The following is an 18,518-nucleotide window of genomic DNA, read 5'->3' on the forward strand; positions in this document are numbered from 1 at the left end:
CGGCTCTATGGAAAACGACTCAAAACGCTGTAGTTCATATTCCAGGCCTACAGGTGGTGCTTGAAACTCACCAAAAACGGAGAAGAAGAGACGGAGCATGCGCATAAAGCTTGCTCGCTGTAAACAAACAGACAGTAGATGGAGAAACCGAACACAACATGAAGACGACAGAAATGGCTAGTGCAAGCAAACCAGAATCATTTGTGTGGACCGATAATGAGCTCGAACTGCTGCTGCGACTCACACTCAACTACAAGGCGAGTAAGTTGCAAGAAACACCAACACAAGCATGTAGTCCGCCATTGTTGTTGTTGTTGTTGTTATGAGACGTCGCGGGGTTCAGAGGTCGAAGGCTAGTGGTCTAGGGGTGGGGCGATGGCGATGGCGTCACACCAAGTATGTGCAAGGTTTCCTCTACATGTAACTGATTGTGGTGCACTGCCACGGCAAAATAAAAGCCGCCACACCTTCAGAATAATGTTTTTTTTTTTTTTTTAACCTTGTTTTTATGTTGTTTTATGTTTATATTAATGTAAATTATTGTATGAAATGTGGTTTTGGCACAAAACATGGTGTTTTTCGTGAAATGTGACGCTACACTGCAAATAGCCTACCCTTATTTTGAAAAATCAACACCGGAGTCACCACCTGCCTGTCTAGCTGCGGGGTGCGAAAGACGAAGAGAGTAGAGACAACAGTCCGACGTGGAGGGAGAGAAAAGGGTGAAAGAAAGATACCTAAGCTAGGTTATATATTTTTATAGGCCTATGTATACAGTTTTGTTCAAACCTGTGAAAACGACCTTAATGTATAGATGGATTAGGCTACAGAAAAAATCCTGATAAATGTGTTACTGATTGGTTAATACAGGATACGCATTATTTCTATCATTATTTCAGAGAGATTCTTATTTTTATTTTATTTTTGTACCATTGACACTTGTTAAAGAGAGATTACTTTAGGCCTAATAAAGCATGTCGAGTCTTTGGTTATACAGTAGAGAGAGATATTATTTTGTTGTAGATTAAACACGAGGGCTGCGTTTTCGGATTTTTCCACCCTGAGATCCGGTTTCAAAAAAGTGCATTTTCAGGCACTGCGTTTACAGGATCTGTGTGGACGGGCTCTAAGGCTGAGTCCACACGTACCAAAACAATCTTTTTTTCCTCCGTCTTCCTCGGCATCGTTTCAAGAATATTTGCATCCACACGATCCACTGAAAATGACTCAACACACTGTAGTTCATATCCCAGGTCTATAGGTGGCACTTGAAATTCACCAAAAACGGAGAAGAAGAGTCGGAGTATGCACATAAAGCTTGGCGCAAACAAACAGTAGATGGAGAATCTGAACACAACAAGAAGAAGACGAAAATGGGGTTCAGAAGTCGAAGGCTAGAGGTCGAAGGGTGGGGCGATGGCGTCATTGTTTCGGAAAGTATGCAGATTCGCTGTCCACATTAGAACGCGAGGGCTGCGTTTTCGGATGATCGGCCAATACGATGCAATACATGTGCGTTTACAGTAAAGAGCGTTTTTGTCTGGACGGCCCCATAGGCACACCTGTGCAATATTCATGTTGTCTAATCAGCATCTTGATATGCCACACCTGTGAGGTGGGATGGATTATCTCGGCAAATGAGAAATGCTCACTAACACAGATTTAGACAGATTTGTGAACAATATTTGAGAGAAATGGATCTTTTGTGTATATAGAAAAAGTTGTAGATCTTTGAGTTCAGCTCATGAAAAATGGGGGCAAAAACAAAAGTGTTGCTTTTATATTTTTGTTCAGTGTATATCCACAATATAGGTAAAAGAAACTACACATCACAAGCAGTTGGTCAGATAACTCAGAGTTCCTTTTATTGAAGAGTTTTTTCTTTGAGTTTAAAATTAGCTAATGTAAAACTTGGACGTTCTGGAACTATCGACATGCACATTTAGACCACAGTATGATGAAGCAACCTTTTTAATTAGACAGTGTCTATACATCATCATAATCATCGATCCAGCTGTGGATCCTGCAGAGCAATGGCTGCCTGTGCCCATACTCTTATTTGTACTGTTATGACCCTAGGTCATTATTATAGTGTGTGTGTGTGTGTGTGGAGCTGTGATGCTGCTCTGTCCCTCCTCCTTCCCCAAGTGTGTGAGCAGTCTGCTTTGAGTGTGTTTCGGGATGATGATAGCAGGTTGGACATGCTGATTGGCTGGAGCCCAACTGATTGCTGCTGCCGGATTGGCCAGAGGCAGGAGAGGAGCTTTTTTTAAACCACTGTCTGGCTGCACTCTTCCTCTCCAACCATTCACCCACATCCAACTGGGACCAGTGTCTAGCTTGATAAGGATTTTGAGTTTGTGTTTTGTGAAACATAGTGTAAATTGTCTACCTGAGTCTTTTGTAACCTTGTACCTTTAGTAAATTGTGTGTAGCCTAGTAGGAGGGAGATGCCTTTTCTTTAACCTTTTCTCCTGTTTTCCCCTGTTTAGGAGGTAGGTAAGATTTTGTCTTTTTGTTAATACTTTTGATTTGTGTAGGGAAGGTAGGGAGTTAGATGATTTTTGTTTGTTGTTTTGGCCTTCTCTCCCTCTGAAGAAATAAAATGCTACCTTTAATTTAAAAGTTCCTGTGACACTGGCCTTCTTGGGAGTGGGAAGAATGGGGAGCAGCACATCATGTTATATCACTGATTCCCCTAGATCAGGGGCGTAACAGTACATAGACTCTCAAGATGTGCTACAATCAGTTCCATGGCCACAGGTGTATAAAAGCAAGCACCTAGGCATGCAGACTGTTTCTACAAACAGTTGTGAAAGAATGGGTCGCTCTCAGGAGCTCAGTGAATCCCATCATGGTACTGTGATAGGATGCCACCTGTGCAACAAGTCCAGTCGTTAAATTTCCTCGCCCCTAAATATTCCACAGTCAACTGTCAGTGGTGTTATAATAAAGTGGAAGTGATTGGGAACGACAGCAACTCAGAAGTGGTAGGCCACGCAAACTGACAGAGCGGGGTCAGCGGATGCTGAGGCGCATAGTGCGCAGAGGTTGCTTTCTGCAACTTTCTGCAGAGTCAATCACTACAGACCTCCAAACTTCATGTGGCCTTCAGATTAGCTCAAGAACAGTGCGTAGAGAGCTTCATGGAATGGGTTTCCATGGCCGAGCAGCTGCATCCAAACCAGACATCAGCAAGTGCAATGCAAAGCATCGGATGCAGTGGAGTAAAGCACGCCACCACTGGACTCTAGAGCAGTGGAGACATGTACTCTGGAGTGATGAATCTTGCTTCTACATCTGGCAATCTGACGGATGAGTCTGGGTTTGGCGGTTGCCAGGAGAACGGTACTTGTCTGACTGCATTGTGCCAAACATAAAGTTTGGTGGATGGGGGATTCTGGTGTGGGGTTGTTCTTCAGGAGCTGGGCTTGGCCCCTTTGTTCCAGTGAAAGGAACTCTGAATGCTTCAGCATACCAAGAGATGTTGGACAATTCCAGCTCCAAACTTTGTGGGAACAGTTTGGGGATGGCCCCTTCCTGTTCCAACATGACTGTGCACCAGGGCACAAAGCAGCTCCATAAAGACATGGAGGCGAGAGCTTGGTGTGGATGAACTTGACTGGCCTGCACAGAGTCCTGACCTAAACCCGACAAAACACCTTTGGGATGAATCAGAGCAGACACTGAGAGCCAGGCCTTCCTGTCCAACATCAGTGTGTGACCTCACAAATGTGCTTCTGGAAGAATGGTTAAAAATTCCCATAAACACTCCTAAACCTTGTGGAAAGCCTTCCCAGAAGAGTTGAAGCTGTTATAGCTGTCATATTAAACACTATGGATTAAGAATGGGATGTAACTTAACTTCACATGCGAGTCAGGACAGGTGAGCGAATACTTTTGGCAATATAGCGTATAAAGGATTCCAGGGCTGACAGCATTCCTCCTGTCACATCTGCTTCATCCAAAAGCATCTGCAGAGCACTGACAATATCTTCATCTGCTTTGAGGTAGACCTGCAGCCAGGTGTCCTTGCCTATGCGGGAGAACCTTCCTGTGTTGTCGGCCCATGGAAGGCTGGCACAAAAATAAAATGTGGAATGGCTGCACAAACTTTTCTTTACAAAGATATTGCAAGAAAACCACACGGGTCATTTTTGACCGACTTATGCATCTATGGGTTAATATGCGAACATTTTGTAGCTTTGTAACTAGCACAATTGGATTCCCTGACCCTGAAAATGTGGGTTTAGCAGTTAAAATCAACATTCCAGCTTATTCAGAAGCCGAGATATTACAAATTAAGGTTTTACGGTGGCCATTTTTAAAAATTCAATATGGCTGCCACATAGACATCTGGGCAAATGCAAACATTGATTTTCTGACTCCTTAGACAATAACCTTTCCAAAAATATATAGTTTAGCAAATCCCCATAAAAATCCCACAAATGTTAAAATCTAAATATAATGAACCTGACTAATATTAACAGTAATACACTTTAACTGCACTTTAGCACTGATGTAAACTTTAACAAACATACACTGTGACACAATGAAGCGAAGGCTTACAACTACCCTGGTACAAAGGGGATGGAAAACTAACAGCATTTTAACTGACATACTAGCAGGAAAGACACCTGTAAAATAACACCTGAACAGGCCTAACGTTAACTTTCCAAATGTCCCTGATGAATTTAAGGTGGAGTAACATTAACACACGTCGACTCAGCTATTTATTGATTATTAAACGATGCTGCTATCGTCCGAAGTAAGCTAGCAAGCTAACACTCTGCTCCAACAACAATGTAACGATTGCATTAAACTATTTATTTCATTCGCTTCATCACATTGACGTTACTGTACCTGTATCTTCTTCACGTCTTCCTCTTCTTTAATTCAATGGCGCCAGATGGTTTGAGTCTTTAGGACCTTGTAATTCCGCTACAGTATCAGTAAATCTCTCTGTGGGTCTTGGGGTCTCGGCCCGGTTAGATTGAGACACCTCGCCTCTCGACCCGCCCCCCTCACAGAGGACAGGTACAGTGCACTGAGCCAGACCAGAACCCAGAAGAAAAGCCTCTGCGTTGTTTAATAGTCTTTGCTATGACGTTATGTTGCTGTGGGCTTATAATATTTCGAAATAATAGTAGTAATGGCACTGGTAAAACTTTTTTTTTTATTATTTCTTCTTATTAATTTATTTTTTTCTCCCCCCTTTTCGGCGCCCCCCGCAGATGACGGCGCCCCTAGCATTTGCCTATACTGCCTATGCCCAGGGCCGGCTCTGATGTAACCCCAGTCACAACATAAATGAGGTTGAAGTCACATGTTCAATAATTGATATAAGTTATGTAAGGGATAAACAGGAGTTAATGGACTTCGCGGAGGCCTGAGAACCTCCGCGAAGTCCATTAACTCCTGATTATGGACACCTCGTCGGGCATTATCCCACTTACACCATGGTCACTTGCCAAAGAAAAGAAATTCGGACCATTAATTTACATTTTCATGCGTTTTACAATCAAAATATAAAGTTTTTCACAAGCCATAACTTAGTTTCCCTGGTAACGCCTGAGGGTGTGACTAATACCTGGAACAATCATTACTCTCCCGTAAGATTCTTATGCAACAGAGACGTTGTTCACTCCTCCAGTAAATAGGACGGATCATAGATACGACTTGGCAACGGGAGATATTCTAGTCCGCTCAGCCATGAGCCAGAAAGCTAACGCTGTGCTAGCAAGATAACATTGCGCACGGTTGATAGACAGTAAATATAATTTGACAGTATGCTAGCTAACACGATTAGCTAGCTAACCAGTCATGTCATTGTCCCCAAATCAATAGCTAGATTTTCACGAACAAATGAGCGGCCGTGTGTAACGTTACTGTGGCTGCAGCCTGAAGTAGAGAGTTGAACAGAGAACGGGATGTGAGATTATTCGCGTATCAGTAAGTTTAGAGGGGAAGTGAACTTTCTGCAGCTTGTGTGTTACAGTCGCCACCCTGTGGTGTTCAGAGGATAAGACACTGAAGGACTGACGGACTGAACTCAGTGCTGGAAAAAACAGCTGGAAATAAAATATTAAGATTTGATACGCCAGCTAGCGCATTAATTTACAGCGGTGAACAGACAATCTGACTGGAACTTCTTAGTAGGTGTCCATATATCAGGGGTTAATGGACACCCTGCAGCCAATCAGAATCCAGTATTCCCCCAGACCATGGTATATGTGTCCTTACTGCACTGATAGCTGCTATCATAACTAACAGTTTCCTTCATACAGGTCAGAACATCACAACAGTTATAGATACAGAGCAAAATTATGTTGAATAATAAAGCTGAAAAAAAAAAAAAAAACTGTTCTTGTTTAGTGCCGATGTGATTTAGTACTGAAATACTAGATGACACAATATTCAGATTCTCAGTTAATCTTTATCATCTTATTACAAGCCAGAGCAGCATCATCATCACAGAGATATGAGTGAAGAGAAGCAGTCTCTCCTCAGTTCTTACAGCACTTTGAGATAACACACATTAACTGGAGCAACAACAGGATGCACATGATTTTACTCAGGGTGACTTTGTGTTAAATGTGTGATATAGAGGAGGGAGCTGTTGTATTCAACATGAAACACCAGGGGGCGTCCTCACTCCATTTAATGCAGAGCTGTTAGCTGTGCTGATCACATTTCAATGTTCTGATGAAGTTATCACATCAACACTTTATAGAAACACACTCAACAACATTTTGTCATGTTTCAACATTTATATCAACTGTGAGAAGATGTTTTCTACACTGTCTGCTCTCTGTCATCTTCTTCACTTACTTCATTGTTGATCCTTTAACTGTTTTACCAAAGTGATTTCAGTTTATTAAAGCTGTAATGCAGCGCTGCTCTAAATCCTTTTTCTTCCTCCACTCGTCTCTTCAACTCTTCCAGTTTCTGGATCTTCTCTGTGTCTCCTTTCTCCTTCATCTTCTCAATCAGGAACTCCAAGTGGACATGAGTGGACAGTGAATCAACATTCAGAGCGATCTGCTCCAGATTGACAACATGCTGGAAGGACTCATCCAACATCTGATCTTTATCTTTCTGAAGTTCTTTCATTTCCTTCCTGAGATTTTTCAAAAGCCTCTCAAAGTCTGATTTCTCCTTTTCATACGTCTCTCTCAAATCTCGTAGGGTCTTTTTAACTTTTCTTGTCTTGGTCACATAGATCCAGTCTTCTTTCACGTGATCTGACACAGGACACTTCCTGGTACATGAAGTACAGCGACCATCTTTCATGACCTCACAGGACTCTGGACTACGGACCACTGTGCATCCAGGATAGTGACAGTTCTCCTTACAGACTGTACAGCAGACAGCTCCTTCATAAAACAACCCTAACCCCCACGTCCCAGCACTGATAGTTTTTTTCTCTTTGTAGGGCTCATCAACTTCTTCAGTGAACTTCTCATCATTCTTCATCTCTTCTTCATGTTTCTTCAGAGCTTCCTGGGTCTGTTGGATTTCTCTCTGTTTTAGTTCAGTAAACTGAATCCACTCTTCCAGGTTTTGGATGCAGGCTGTCAGTCTGATTCGTGAATTCAGAACCTCCACAGTTGTCATCAGCTGTTGTGCTTTAGTGTTTCCCAGAAAGTCTGTGAACTTTTTCAGTCCTCCAGTTGTTTCTGTAAATGCATGTTGAAGATCTTCTTCTGTGTCCTCTGTCCTGTCTTCTTGCTGGCAGTTATCAAACAGGAAGTGAACCGGCTGATTCTTTTCATCTTTGGCACATTTAATGTTTGCAGCCTCGAGAGCTTTCAGAGCATTTTTATATGCTGTATCCCTTGAGTGTGTGATGAGGGCGACGATGTTCTGCTCCATGTTTTTACCAAACAGAGACACCACTGAATCAAAGATGTACATCAGTCGATCACTCACTCGATTCTCAGCTGCTTTCAGCACCAGACCCACTGCATTAATCTCATGAACTCCATCATCTGAGCGGAACCAGTCTAATAATCTTTCACTGATGATGACATCTTGTTCAATCCCTCTGATATCTCCGTATCCAGGAGTATCGATGAGGGTCAGAGAGTAGGGCAGAGTTTTACCTTCAAATTCAAAGATCTTGTACACGATCACATCTGATGTCTGACTCTCTGATTGGTTTCTCTTCTCCTCCTCCTCTACAATCTGAAACCAGACATCGTCCTCCCACTTCACTCCCATGGTGTAGTTGACCAGAGTGTTGATCAGAGCAGATTTTCCTGCTCCTGTTTCTCCCACAAGTAAGATGGTTCTGTTTGACTGGTTCAGATCTTTTTCACCAAGAGTCATTCTTCTTAGAGATCCAATCTCCTCTTTCTTTGGTCTCAGCTGGTAGACAGCAGGAGATCCTGAACGGACAAGAAGACTCTTCGAGATGATGTCCTCGTATTTCACTGAGCCTTTAGTTTTCCTGTAGAAGAAGGAGATCATTTAAACATTTAATTTATTTCCTTTTTTTAAAAATCTTTTTTAAATTATTTTTTGTAGATTTTATATACAAAAATCAAAGAACCAAAATAATACCCAAACATATATCCTCGAAACACAACAGACACTGACAACAAAAATAAGAAACAAATAAAACAAACCAACAAAAAAAAAGTGGGAAGTAAACCACTCACAATAAACAAAAAACTACCACAATAAAACAACACAAATTATTACATTTAGATCATAACATTTTTGCTATGCCTTATATTGACCCAGAACACTCATAAAGTCAAATGAGACTGCCAGATTTTTTAAAAGTCTGAGGATCTGCCTTTACTCCTGTAATATATATTGTCCAGTATGAGGTAGCTTGAACGTTCATTCCACCAGTGCACTATTAATAGGGGTTCGGATTCTTTCCATTTTAAAGTTATACATTTCCTGGCTGCCAACACAGCAAGATCCATATACCTACTTTGATGTTTATTCCACTTGTCAGACATACCGGTTCCAAAAAGACATAAACAAGGTGACAATGGAATGGAAACATTTAAACATTGAGATATCAACTGGTTAACAGAATTACAAAAGAAGCAGAGTGAGTCACATGATCAAAACGTGAAAAAAAATTTCCCTTTTGTTTCTTACAACACCAGCAGAGAAATGACATCTCACTGTTCATTTTTAGTAGTTTCTCTGGAGTGTAATAAATCCTCTGTATCATCTTAAATAAAGCTAGTTTATGCCTTAAATTGTAAGAACACTTATGAACTTGCCTACAAACGTAATCCTCTTTCTGAATTTCCATATGAAGATCTTGTTCCAAATTTTGTCTTACATTATCAGTATTTACTACAGAACAATCAATAATGATTGACCTGATATAATTTAGAAATAACTTTCTGCTTGTCCTGCTTCTTATTGTTTAATATAGCATACATTTCTGATAGTGTGGGTTCTTGAAGAGAACCATTTTCAATATTGACTGAATGACTTATTTGAAAAAATCTAAATAAATGGGAAAGAGGTAATCCAGATCTCTGTTGCAGCTGAGCCAATGAAAGAAATGTCCCATTATCAAACAGATGACAACATTCTTGGATACTTGGGTTCCTCCAAATTGGATAAAAAGGAGAAAAGAGAAATCTTATAGCTTAACAGTTTATGAGACAATTACCAAATGCTGAGGCTGTTTAAAATAACAGGATTCTTGGTCATTTTATCCACTACTTTGAACTCAATGTATGGTAAATGTTCCAAACTGTATGGATACATATCAAAGGATTCTATTCTTTTCCATGAACATGAAATATATAGAAACCATTGTTTAAACTGGGTAAGCTGAGATGACAGAAAGTAATAATAAAAGTTGGGAAGCTTCAGGCCACCGGACTCATGGCAAATGTAACACTGACATAAGAATATGTGCGGTTTTATTGTTCCATATAAAGGAAGACACTAAACTCTGTACTTAAAAAAAAAAAAAAGGATTGTGGTGGAGTAGTCGGAAGATTTTGAAATAAATATAAAAACAACACAGACATTTTAACTATATTAACTCTACCGATCAGAGAAATTGGAAGATGACGTATTCTCTTTAATTCCTCTGATATTTTATTCACTAATGGAAGATAATTCAAATTAAAGGTGTCTTCCGGTTTTCTCTGAAAAAACACCCAAATACTTAATACATTTAGTTGACCATTTCCAATTAAGATGGTTCAATAAAGTATGGTCAGAATTGGAAATTGGCATCATCTCTGTTTTATCCCAATTATTAATTGATTATAAATGAATCCAAAAATTAATAAACATTTAATTTTATGTTCAGACTTTAGCCTCACGTCCTTGTACATGTCAAACATGTTTGAGGTTTCTGTTAACTGTGAAAAAGCTGAATCAAATATATTAGATTAAAACTTGTATTTACTGATTGGAACAGAACAAAATGCTCCAGCTGTATATTAAAGTGTTCTGGTGTTGTAATGGACCTCTTCTGATTCTGAGAAGGTATTAAAACCACTCTGAAGTCAAACACATGTAATTCAAAGTGATTTACAGAATGTATGAAACAATAAACAGGCTTTACATCTTTAAACACTTCAATCAAATCACAACATTAGAAACTATTTGAAAATCTGTTTGAATTTCTAAAGGTTGGTTGTGTTACTCACCCTGTTGCCATGGTGACGTCTGGTGTTGGTGTCTGAAGAAACAAAATCAGAACCAGAACTACATTTAATTCATCTGTAATGAAGGAAACTAACACAATGACATGATTCAACACAATTACAATCAAATGTCCAACAGTCTTTAAAAAGCACTTTCCTGACAGCAGACTGAATCATCGACCTGCTTCATCATGTAAATGAGCTGATGACAGATGATATTCTACTTTATTTATGACAAACTGACACTTTCTTCTTTTAAATGAACAAACAGGATCAATAAATAATGTGTCCGTCTTCATTCACTACCACACAAAGTCTTTCTGAAATAAGCTCCCATGAGGGAAACTGAAGCGTGACTTCAGCTCTCTACAGTCAGTTCACCATTTGGTGTTCTGATCCAGATCAGAGTAGCTGAGACACTGAGGCTGTCGCTGATGCTGCTGTTTTATTGGTCCTCATAGTCCTGGAATACTGTGCTGTGATTGGCTGTGACTGGCAGCACCCTCATTTACATAATGAAGCAGAAGAAATACAATGTGAAGGTATATTAACATACAAAGGTGAATAAATACAGAAGAAAATTAAAACACACAGCGCCTTGCAAAAGTATTCAGCCCCCTTGAAATTTTCCACATTTGGTCACGTTTTAACCACAAATGTATTTTATTGGGATTTTATGTGATAGACCAACACAATGTGATGCACAATTGTGAAGTGGAAGGAAAATGATACATGGTTTACATGTTTTTTACAAATAAAAAACAGAAAAGTGTGGCGTGCCAAAGTATTCACCCCCCTGAGTCAATACTTTGTAGAACCACCTTTTGCTGCAATGACAGCTGCAAGTCTTTCTGGGTAAGTCTCTACCAGCGCTGCACATATAGAGACTGAAATATTTGCCCAGTCGTCCTGGCAAAATAGCTCAAGTTTAGTCTGATTGGATGGAGAGTGTCTGTGAACAGCAATATCAAGTCTTGCCAGAGATTCTCAAGTGGATTTAGGTCTGGACTTTGACTGGGTCGTTCTAACATATAAATATTCTTTGATCTTCTTCCATTGTAGCTCTGGCTGCATGTTTAGGCTTGTTGTCCTGCTGGAAGGTGAAACTCCGCCCCAGTCTCAGGTCTTTTGCAGACTCTAACAGGTTTTCTTCCACGAGTGTCCTGTATTTGGCTCCATCCATCTTCCCATCAACTCTGACCAGCTTCCCTGTCCCTGCTGAGGAAAAGCATCCCCACAGCATGATGCTGCCACCACCATGTTTCACGGTGGGGATGGTGTGTTCAGGGTGATGTGCAGTGTTATTTTTATGTTTAGTGTTTTGCATTTAGGCCAAAAACTTCTATTTTGGTCTCATCTGACCAGAGCACCTTCCTCCACCTGTTTATTGTGCCCCCCCATGGCTTGTGGCAAACTGCATGGCATTGTTTCAACAACGGCTCTCTTCTTGCCACTCTTCCATAAAGGCCCAATTTGTGGAGTGCATGACTAATAGTTGTCCTGTGGACAGATTCTCCTACCTGAGCTGGTGATCTCTGCAGCTCCTCCAGAGTTATCATGGGCCTCTTGGCTGCTTCTCTGATCAATGCTCTCCCTGCCCAGCCTGTCAGTTTAGGTGGACAGCCATGTCTCGGTAGGTTTGCAGTTGTGCCATATTCTTTCCATTTTAAGGTGATGGATTGAACAGTGCTCTGTGAGATGTTCAAAGCTTGGGATATTTTTTCATATCCTAATCATGCTTTAAACTTCTCCACAACTTTATCCCTGACCTGTCTGGGTTGTTCTTTGGGCTTCATGATGCTGTTTGCTGTATGTTCTCTAGCAAACCTCTGAAGCCTTCTCAGATCAGCTGTATTTATACTGAGATTAGATTACAGCTGGACTCCATTTACTAATTAGGTGACTTCTGAAGGCAACTGTTTGCACTGGATTTTATTTAAGCATATCAGAGTAAAGTGGGGTGAATACTTTTGCACACCACACTTTGTTTTTTATCTGTAAAAAAAATAAAAAAAACCATGTATCATTTTCCTTCCACTTCACAATTATGCACAACTTTGTTTTGGTCTATCACATAAAATCCCAATAAAACACATTTGTGGTTGTAACATGACAAAATGTGGAAAAGTTCAATGGGGATGAATACTTTTGCAAGCCACTGTAAATATGATTTTTGTCACATTTTGTAAATTAATGCCTTCATTTTGTTTTAATATCAATTTCGTATTTAATGACATATTTATTTATTTATTGAGCCATTTATTTATGTATGTATCTACTCTGGATTTTAACAGTATAACAAACACACAACATGTATCATCAGGTGGCTCAGTTCAGATAATTAAAACTGAACTGGTTTTGACTAAAGTTGGTTTCTTACCTCTGTTGTAGATTCAGGAGGTGGATCAGTGAATAAAGGTGGTTCATATTCTTTACTGTTCCTTCTTGGTTCTGTTGATGCCATTTTCAGGAAGTTTCCCTCAAACTAAATGTTTGTTCTACTTTTCTGTGCAGAGTCGGTGGAACAAGCTGTACAGTCTGTTGTCCATCAGGGAGTTTCTGTTGAGACATCAGTTTATTCTTGATTATTTAAGATCTGCTGTGGTCTACTGTCTTTCTCAGCCTGTTGTGTGTCGTGTACATGAAGGCGTGTTTTGGAGATTTCCTCTTGGCGAGCTTATTTACTCTCTGGTTCTGTTATAAGACTACATGTGAGAGTCGAAGAACTTTAAATCCAAAAGAAATTCTAAATTCTAAATTTGTCTCCTCTTCACATAAAAACATTCACACAATAGACTTTTTCTTAACTTTTAAAACTTTTCTTCAACCAGTGTTTTTTTGTTCATATATTAATATAAGTTATATCGAGTGACTCTGTTTCATTTGAAGTGTTAAGAGTCGTCTTAAATCCTGCACATTTTCAAGTATTTAATTGTTTCTACCACAACTTGTTTAACTTGTACATATTGAATTGTTCCTACCTGCTGTAGGCTTCACAGAGCTGTCTGATAATCAGGAAGCAGCGAGAGCAGACAGCGTCTTTATAGCAGCATGAAGGGTGGATCCTCTGTGGTCATGTGATTTAACAGAAACAGCCTCAGATACAGGAAACGTCCTGTACAGAGGCTGCAGTGAGTTAAGTTTCTCTGTGCTGTGTGAGAACATGAACATCACTTTTTCTTTAAAATGTGATTATATTACAACCTGTAAATCCTGCTAAAGTGATTCATGAAGAATCTCAGTGTAGGAAATCCTCAATTTTCTGTGACTGCACACCACTGCTTTTTCATCATTTAATAAAAGCAGTCAGAAGAATCTAAATTCACTTTTTATTTAGAAAGTCCTTTTAAAAGTCAGACTTCAACAGTTTTGTTGAATGTTTCACACCAGTAACTGTGTGACCTCCTCAGTGAATAAACGTTGGAGGAACAAACATCCTGGTTTACACTCAGCTGCTCTCACTTCCTGAATGTGTCTGTAAATTAGAAATTGCCACTTTGCCGTGCAGCTCTGAGGGAGTCGTGTGCAGCAGATTCATATCTGTGATGTTGACATGACTCTGCTGCACACACCTCTCTTTATGTCACTATTGATCCCATAGAGGACGTTAGTCAGCAGCCACTGCTTCCATGTTATACATCTGTCAACATGAAGGAGGGGAAAGCTCAAACCAACATACACAACATTTAAAAAGAGAGACTCAGTTCAGAGTTTGTGCGTTTGTGTGCGAATGTCTGCGCATGGCAGATTACCGGTATGTTGGTTAGAACATGACATCTGTGAACAAGTCAAAGATCTGTTGAGACCTGGTTTTCTCCCGCAGGTCACTGAGGTCAACAGAACCTGGAACGCTTGTTTTATTTTGATGTGTTTCATTTGGCAAACTTTGTCTCAAAAGCTGGAAAAGAAGACAAGATGGACTGATCGGACTTTGAAAGTGTAGCAAATGTTTGTCTTCCATTATTCTGCAGATAATAATAAAAGTCTGAACATTTGATTGTTATTAATTAACATCAGAAGAGGTGAGACCAGCTGCCTCACTGAACCTTCTGTACAGAGGCCTGTACTGTGAAGGGGGCTCAACATAGCCAGGCTTTGTGCTCATGATGCAGCTCAACAAAGCCCCAAGTCCCCAATCAGAGTTAAACGGTACTGCGACGGTGGTTATCAACTTAATGTGTCAAGTCCGGTTCTCTGCTTTGTGCTCTGCGCGCGTTCACATAAAAGGGGGCGTTTGACGTCATATTATTCTACTTCCGTGTGAAAATGGATCGATCCCGGGCCACATATTTTACTCAAGATGAGCAGATTCTTATTATGCAGGACTATGAAGAATTCAAAGAAACATCACGGCAAAAAGTAACACTGTCGCCGCCAACAGAGCGAGGGAGGGCTGCTGGCAGGAAAGTGCTGACCGTGTAAATGTGTAAGTTAACAATGATTAATATTATGATCAATATTATATTAAGCCCTTAGTGTTTTCATTTCTGAAAGCTCAACATTGTGCTACTTTTACATATTATACCTCATCTATTTAAAAAATAAATAAACTGAAGCAACAACTATCTTTTTTCATTTTTGAATGATGTCTATATTGTTTTCACATTTCACTGATCTCAGTTATAGAATGCGCGTGTGTGTTTTATTGAAAGCGAGGCTCTTCCTTTTCGCGATTTTCTCTTGTTCGTTGCTCATTTTTCAATGTTGTTACCGGCGACTTACTCCATGTGCAGGGGCTGGTCTGCTTTGGCACACTGATTAAGAACTAATGTGATTGGTGGATCGCTGTACATGCAGAGTCTGCATGTACAGTGTGTGTCAGGTTCCTTTGAAATTAGATGAATTCATTTGCGTCCTGCATCGCAGGTTTTGCGATGTGACTATTGCACACACATACATCGCGATGGCGATGCGCAAACAATATATTGCGCAGCTCTAATCCATCCCTTTCGGCAATGACTCAAATAACTTATTGATGAAGTCATCTGGAATGACAAAGAAAGCAGTCTTGCAGGACTCCCAGAGTTCATCAAGATTCATTGGTTTCATCTTCCAAGCCTCCTCCTTCATCTTACCCCAGACATGCTCAATAATGTTCATGTCTGGTGACTGGGCTGGCCAATCATGGAGCATCTTGACCTTCTTTGCTTTCAGGAACTTTGATGTGGAGGCTGAAGTTTGAGAAGAAGCTCCATCCTGCTGAAGAATTTGCCCTCTCTTGTGGTTTGGATGGTTCTGTTGATGTTGCCATCCACTCTGCAGACCTCTCGCACACCCCCTCACTGGATGTAACCGCAAACCATGATTTCTCCTCCACCAAACTTGACTGTTATCTGGGTGACTCTTGGGTCCATGCAGGTTCTAACAGGTCTTATGCAGTATTTGTGCAATTGGGATGCAGCTGAATGGATGATTCATCAGAAAAATCAACCTTCTGCCACTTTTCCACTGTCCATCCTTTCCGCAAGCTGTAGGCTTTGGCAAATGCAACACAATTCTTTTGTTAGAGCAGTTATTCAGCCATGGAGACCACTGCGTGAGAGAATTCCACAAACTGTTCTAGATACAGGGATTTCTGGTGACCAGTTCTCATGTAGCTCTGCTGCAGTTGAAAAAGGGCTGGCCCTGGACTGCTGAAGCAACAAACAGTTGTCTTAAGGCCCCCATGCACCGCCCAAACTCTGTCCAGACTCAGACTTTATCTGACCACTCCGTTGCCTCTTGTCTGACCCGTTCAGCAGAAAAGTTGCACTGAACATACCGCCTCGACTAATGCCAACTCCACAGTAGCGTGTACGTTCTGTGCTTGCGCAAGATGCAATAAGCCTCCTTAACATCAGGTGGCGCTAGTCTTGTGCCAGTAATCCAAGACATGAAAACAGGAAATGACAGAACAGAATGCAGACCATAGATTATCAGATTAGAAAAACAAAGAGCACACAGTGTTGGCTCAGTATTCGTTTGAGATGTCTGTGGAATACAATCCTTGGCATTAGATCATTATGGCTGAGCTGATGGTCGCTTTGCCCGATCACGGGCCCGTTATTACACGAAGACGTCGCAGGAGGGAAAAATTAATAAGCAGAATCGTCACTTCCGCCCCTCCCACACACTGGGCTGATTCGCTAGCACACCGCCAATCACAATGATCATACAGCTGGCACACAACCAATCAGAGTATCTGATGGCTCAGACGGCCAACAGCCAACACTCTCAGACTTCGCGAGCTGAATCAGAGCAGAAAACGTCAGCACAGTTCCAAAAGCTTCCAACGCAGCTGAAAACACCAAGCAGATTTGTTCCTGAACTCGTCCGAGTCTCTCCAAACGCCTCAGACTGCCAACGGTTGGGCCGGTGTGTTTCAGGCTTTACGGGATCTGTCTGACCTGGGTCTGACCTGGGTCATGAACGTCACCAGTTTTTTCAAATCTTTTTTTAATCCTCGCCACTTGACGTTTGGACACATTGAAGATGTCTGCCACCTCAGCAGCAGACTTGGTCTTCAGGCTCTTGATGATCAGCACTTTGGTTGTGGTTGAATCTTTTGCATGTTGTCAGAGGTCAGGCTGCACTTCACATGAAGGTCTGGTGTGCTGGGGTTCGTTTTATACACACCTGGGAATGTGTTAATTACAGTATTTGTCACAGGTGGAGCTCTAATCTGTGATTGGTTGCAAATCTGACCTTTCTGTCCTAATTAAATGATAAAACTCAATGAATGATACACAACTTTATTTTGGTATGATAAGCATAATCTAGAGGCCAGGTTTGTGTGTTTTCAGTAAGAAGTGGACTTGTTTAGTTCAGTATAGTCTCGTCAGTCCTCACAGCAGAATCCCTTCAGTAATGCAGTGTTGGCTCCCTCTAGTGGTCACTGCAGAAAGCATCTTTAATGAAACCTCAGTTATAACGGTGCTGTGTGAATCTGTGTCAGACTCAAAGTGTTTCAGTAACAAAGACAAACAGACGATTGTTGAAGAAAGTTCAGCAGAAGATTCAACAGAGTCAAAAAGCTGCTGATGATCCAGTGAAGACACTCTGAACAAACTGAGTTCATCAAGCACAGAGTGAATAACAGTAAATTGTTTCACACTGTCACCTCAGCCTCTCTGTGTTCTGTCTGATGAGCCAGTAAATGACCTTGGACTGCCATCTAGTGGCCAGTCTGGGTGAGGGCAGCAAGGTATAAATGGGAGGAGACTGTGAGCCCTGTAAGCTCACCTGTGCATATCCTCACCTGTGTGCATCTCCATCACCTTCTCCTTTGTCTCTGCTGGGTTGGCGCAGGGTCTGTGCTGCCGAGTCGCTCCTTTGTTTGGATTGTTTGTGGTTCTCCGAGTAAGTTTGCTTTGAACCATGTATTGTAATCATGTACCATCTTTATGTTGATTAGGTTGCTGCGGTCTGTTTAAAGTTTGTTTATTGTTATTAGGAGGCAGATGGTTCTCCAGACAGAACCTTCAACATAATAAACGATGGTAAAGTGGAACGAGGTATGTGGAACTCAGATTTTCGTCTATTACTTTTATCCTTGTGATTTATTTTATCTTGAGGGATGCTGCCAACACTATTTTGATATGGTTGATCGAGTTTTAACAATGATTGTAAACATTTTCTAATAAATATATCTTTAATTTTTCTATTGACTGGGGGTGATTACATTGAGGGTTTGGAAATTGTAAATGAAATGCTTCATTTATTTAATCTACTCTCTTTTTTTCTTTCTGTATTTCCTTTCCATATGTAGCACCGGTATTAAATCTGTGCTAACTGAGACCTAGGTTCTCAGGAGTAATAGAGAAGATGGATAAGGTAAGTAACAACTGACAGTTTTATTTCAGTACAAAAACACATAAATATCACAGTTACAGTGAC

General features: G+C 40.8%; 1 protein-coding gene across 2 annotated transcripts; it reads right to left on the reverse strand.

The window, feature by feature from the left end:
- Positions 1 to 6,416: 6,416 nt before the first annotated feature.
- On the reverse strand, positions 6,417 to 13,713 carry LOC115592672 (uncharacterized). 2 transcript variants are annotated; one of them, XM_030435708.1, is made up of 4 exons: positions 13,625 to 13,713; positions 13,024 to 13,202; positions 10,647 to 10,678; positions 6,417 to 8,452 (listed from the first exon to the last, which is right to left on the reverse strand). In XM_030435708.1, the coding sequence occupies exons 2-4, from the start codon at positions 13,105 to 13,107 to the stop codon at positions 6,856 to 6,858; spliced, it is 1,713 nt and encodes a 570-aa protein (XP_030291568.1). In that variant the 5' UTR covers positions 13,108 to 13,202; positions 13,625 to 13,713; the 3' UTR covers positions 6,417 to 6,855. The 2 variants fall into 2 exon arrangements, with proteins under 2 accessions (XP_030291568.1, XP_030291569.1); XM_030435709.1 differs by lacking the exon at positions 13,024 to 13,202 and having other exon boundaries at positions 13,625 to 13,663.
- Between the last annotated feature and the right edge of the window lie 4,805 nt (positions 13,714 to 18,518).

Source organism: Sparus aurata, chromosome 12 (genome assembly GCF_900880675.1).
Source record: "Sparus aurata chromosome 12, fSpaAur1.1, whole genome shotgun sequence".
Taxonomy (NCBI): domain Eukaryota; kingdom Metazoa; phylum Chordata; class Actinopteri; order Spariformes; family Sparidae; genus Sparus; species Sparus aurata.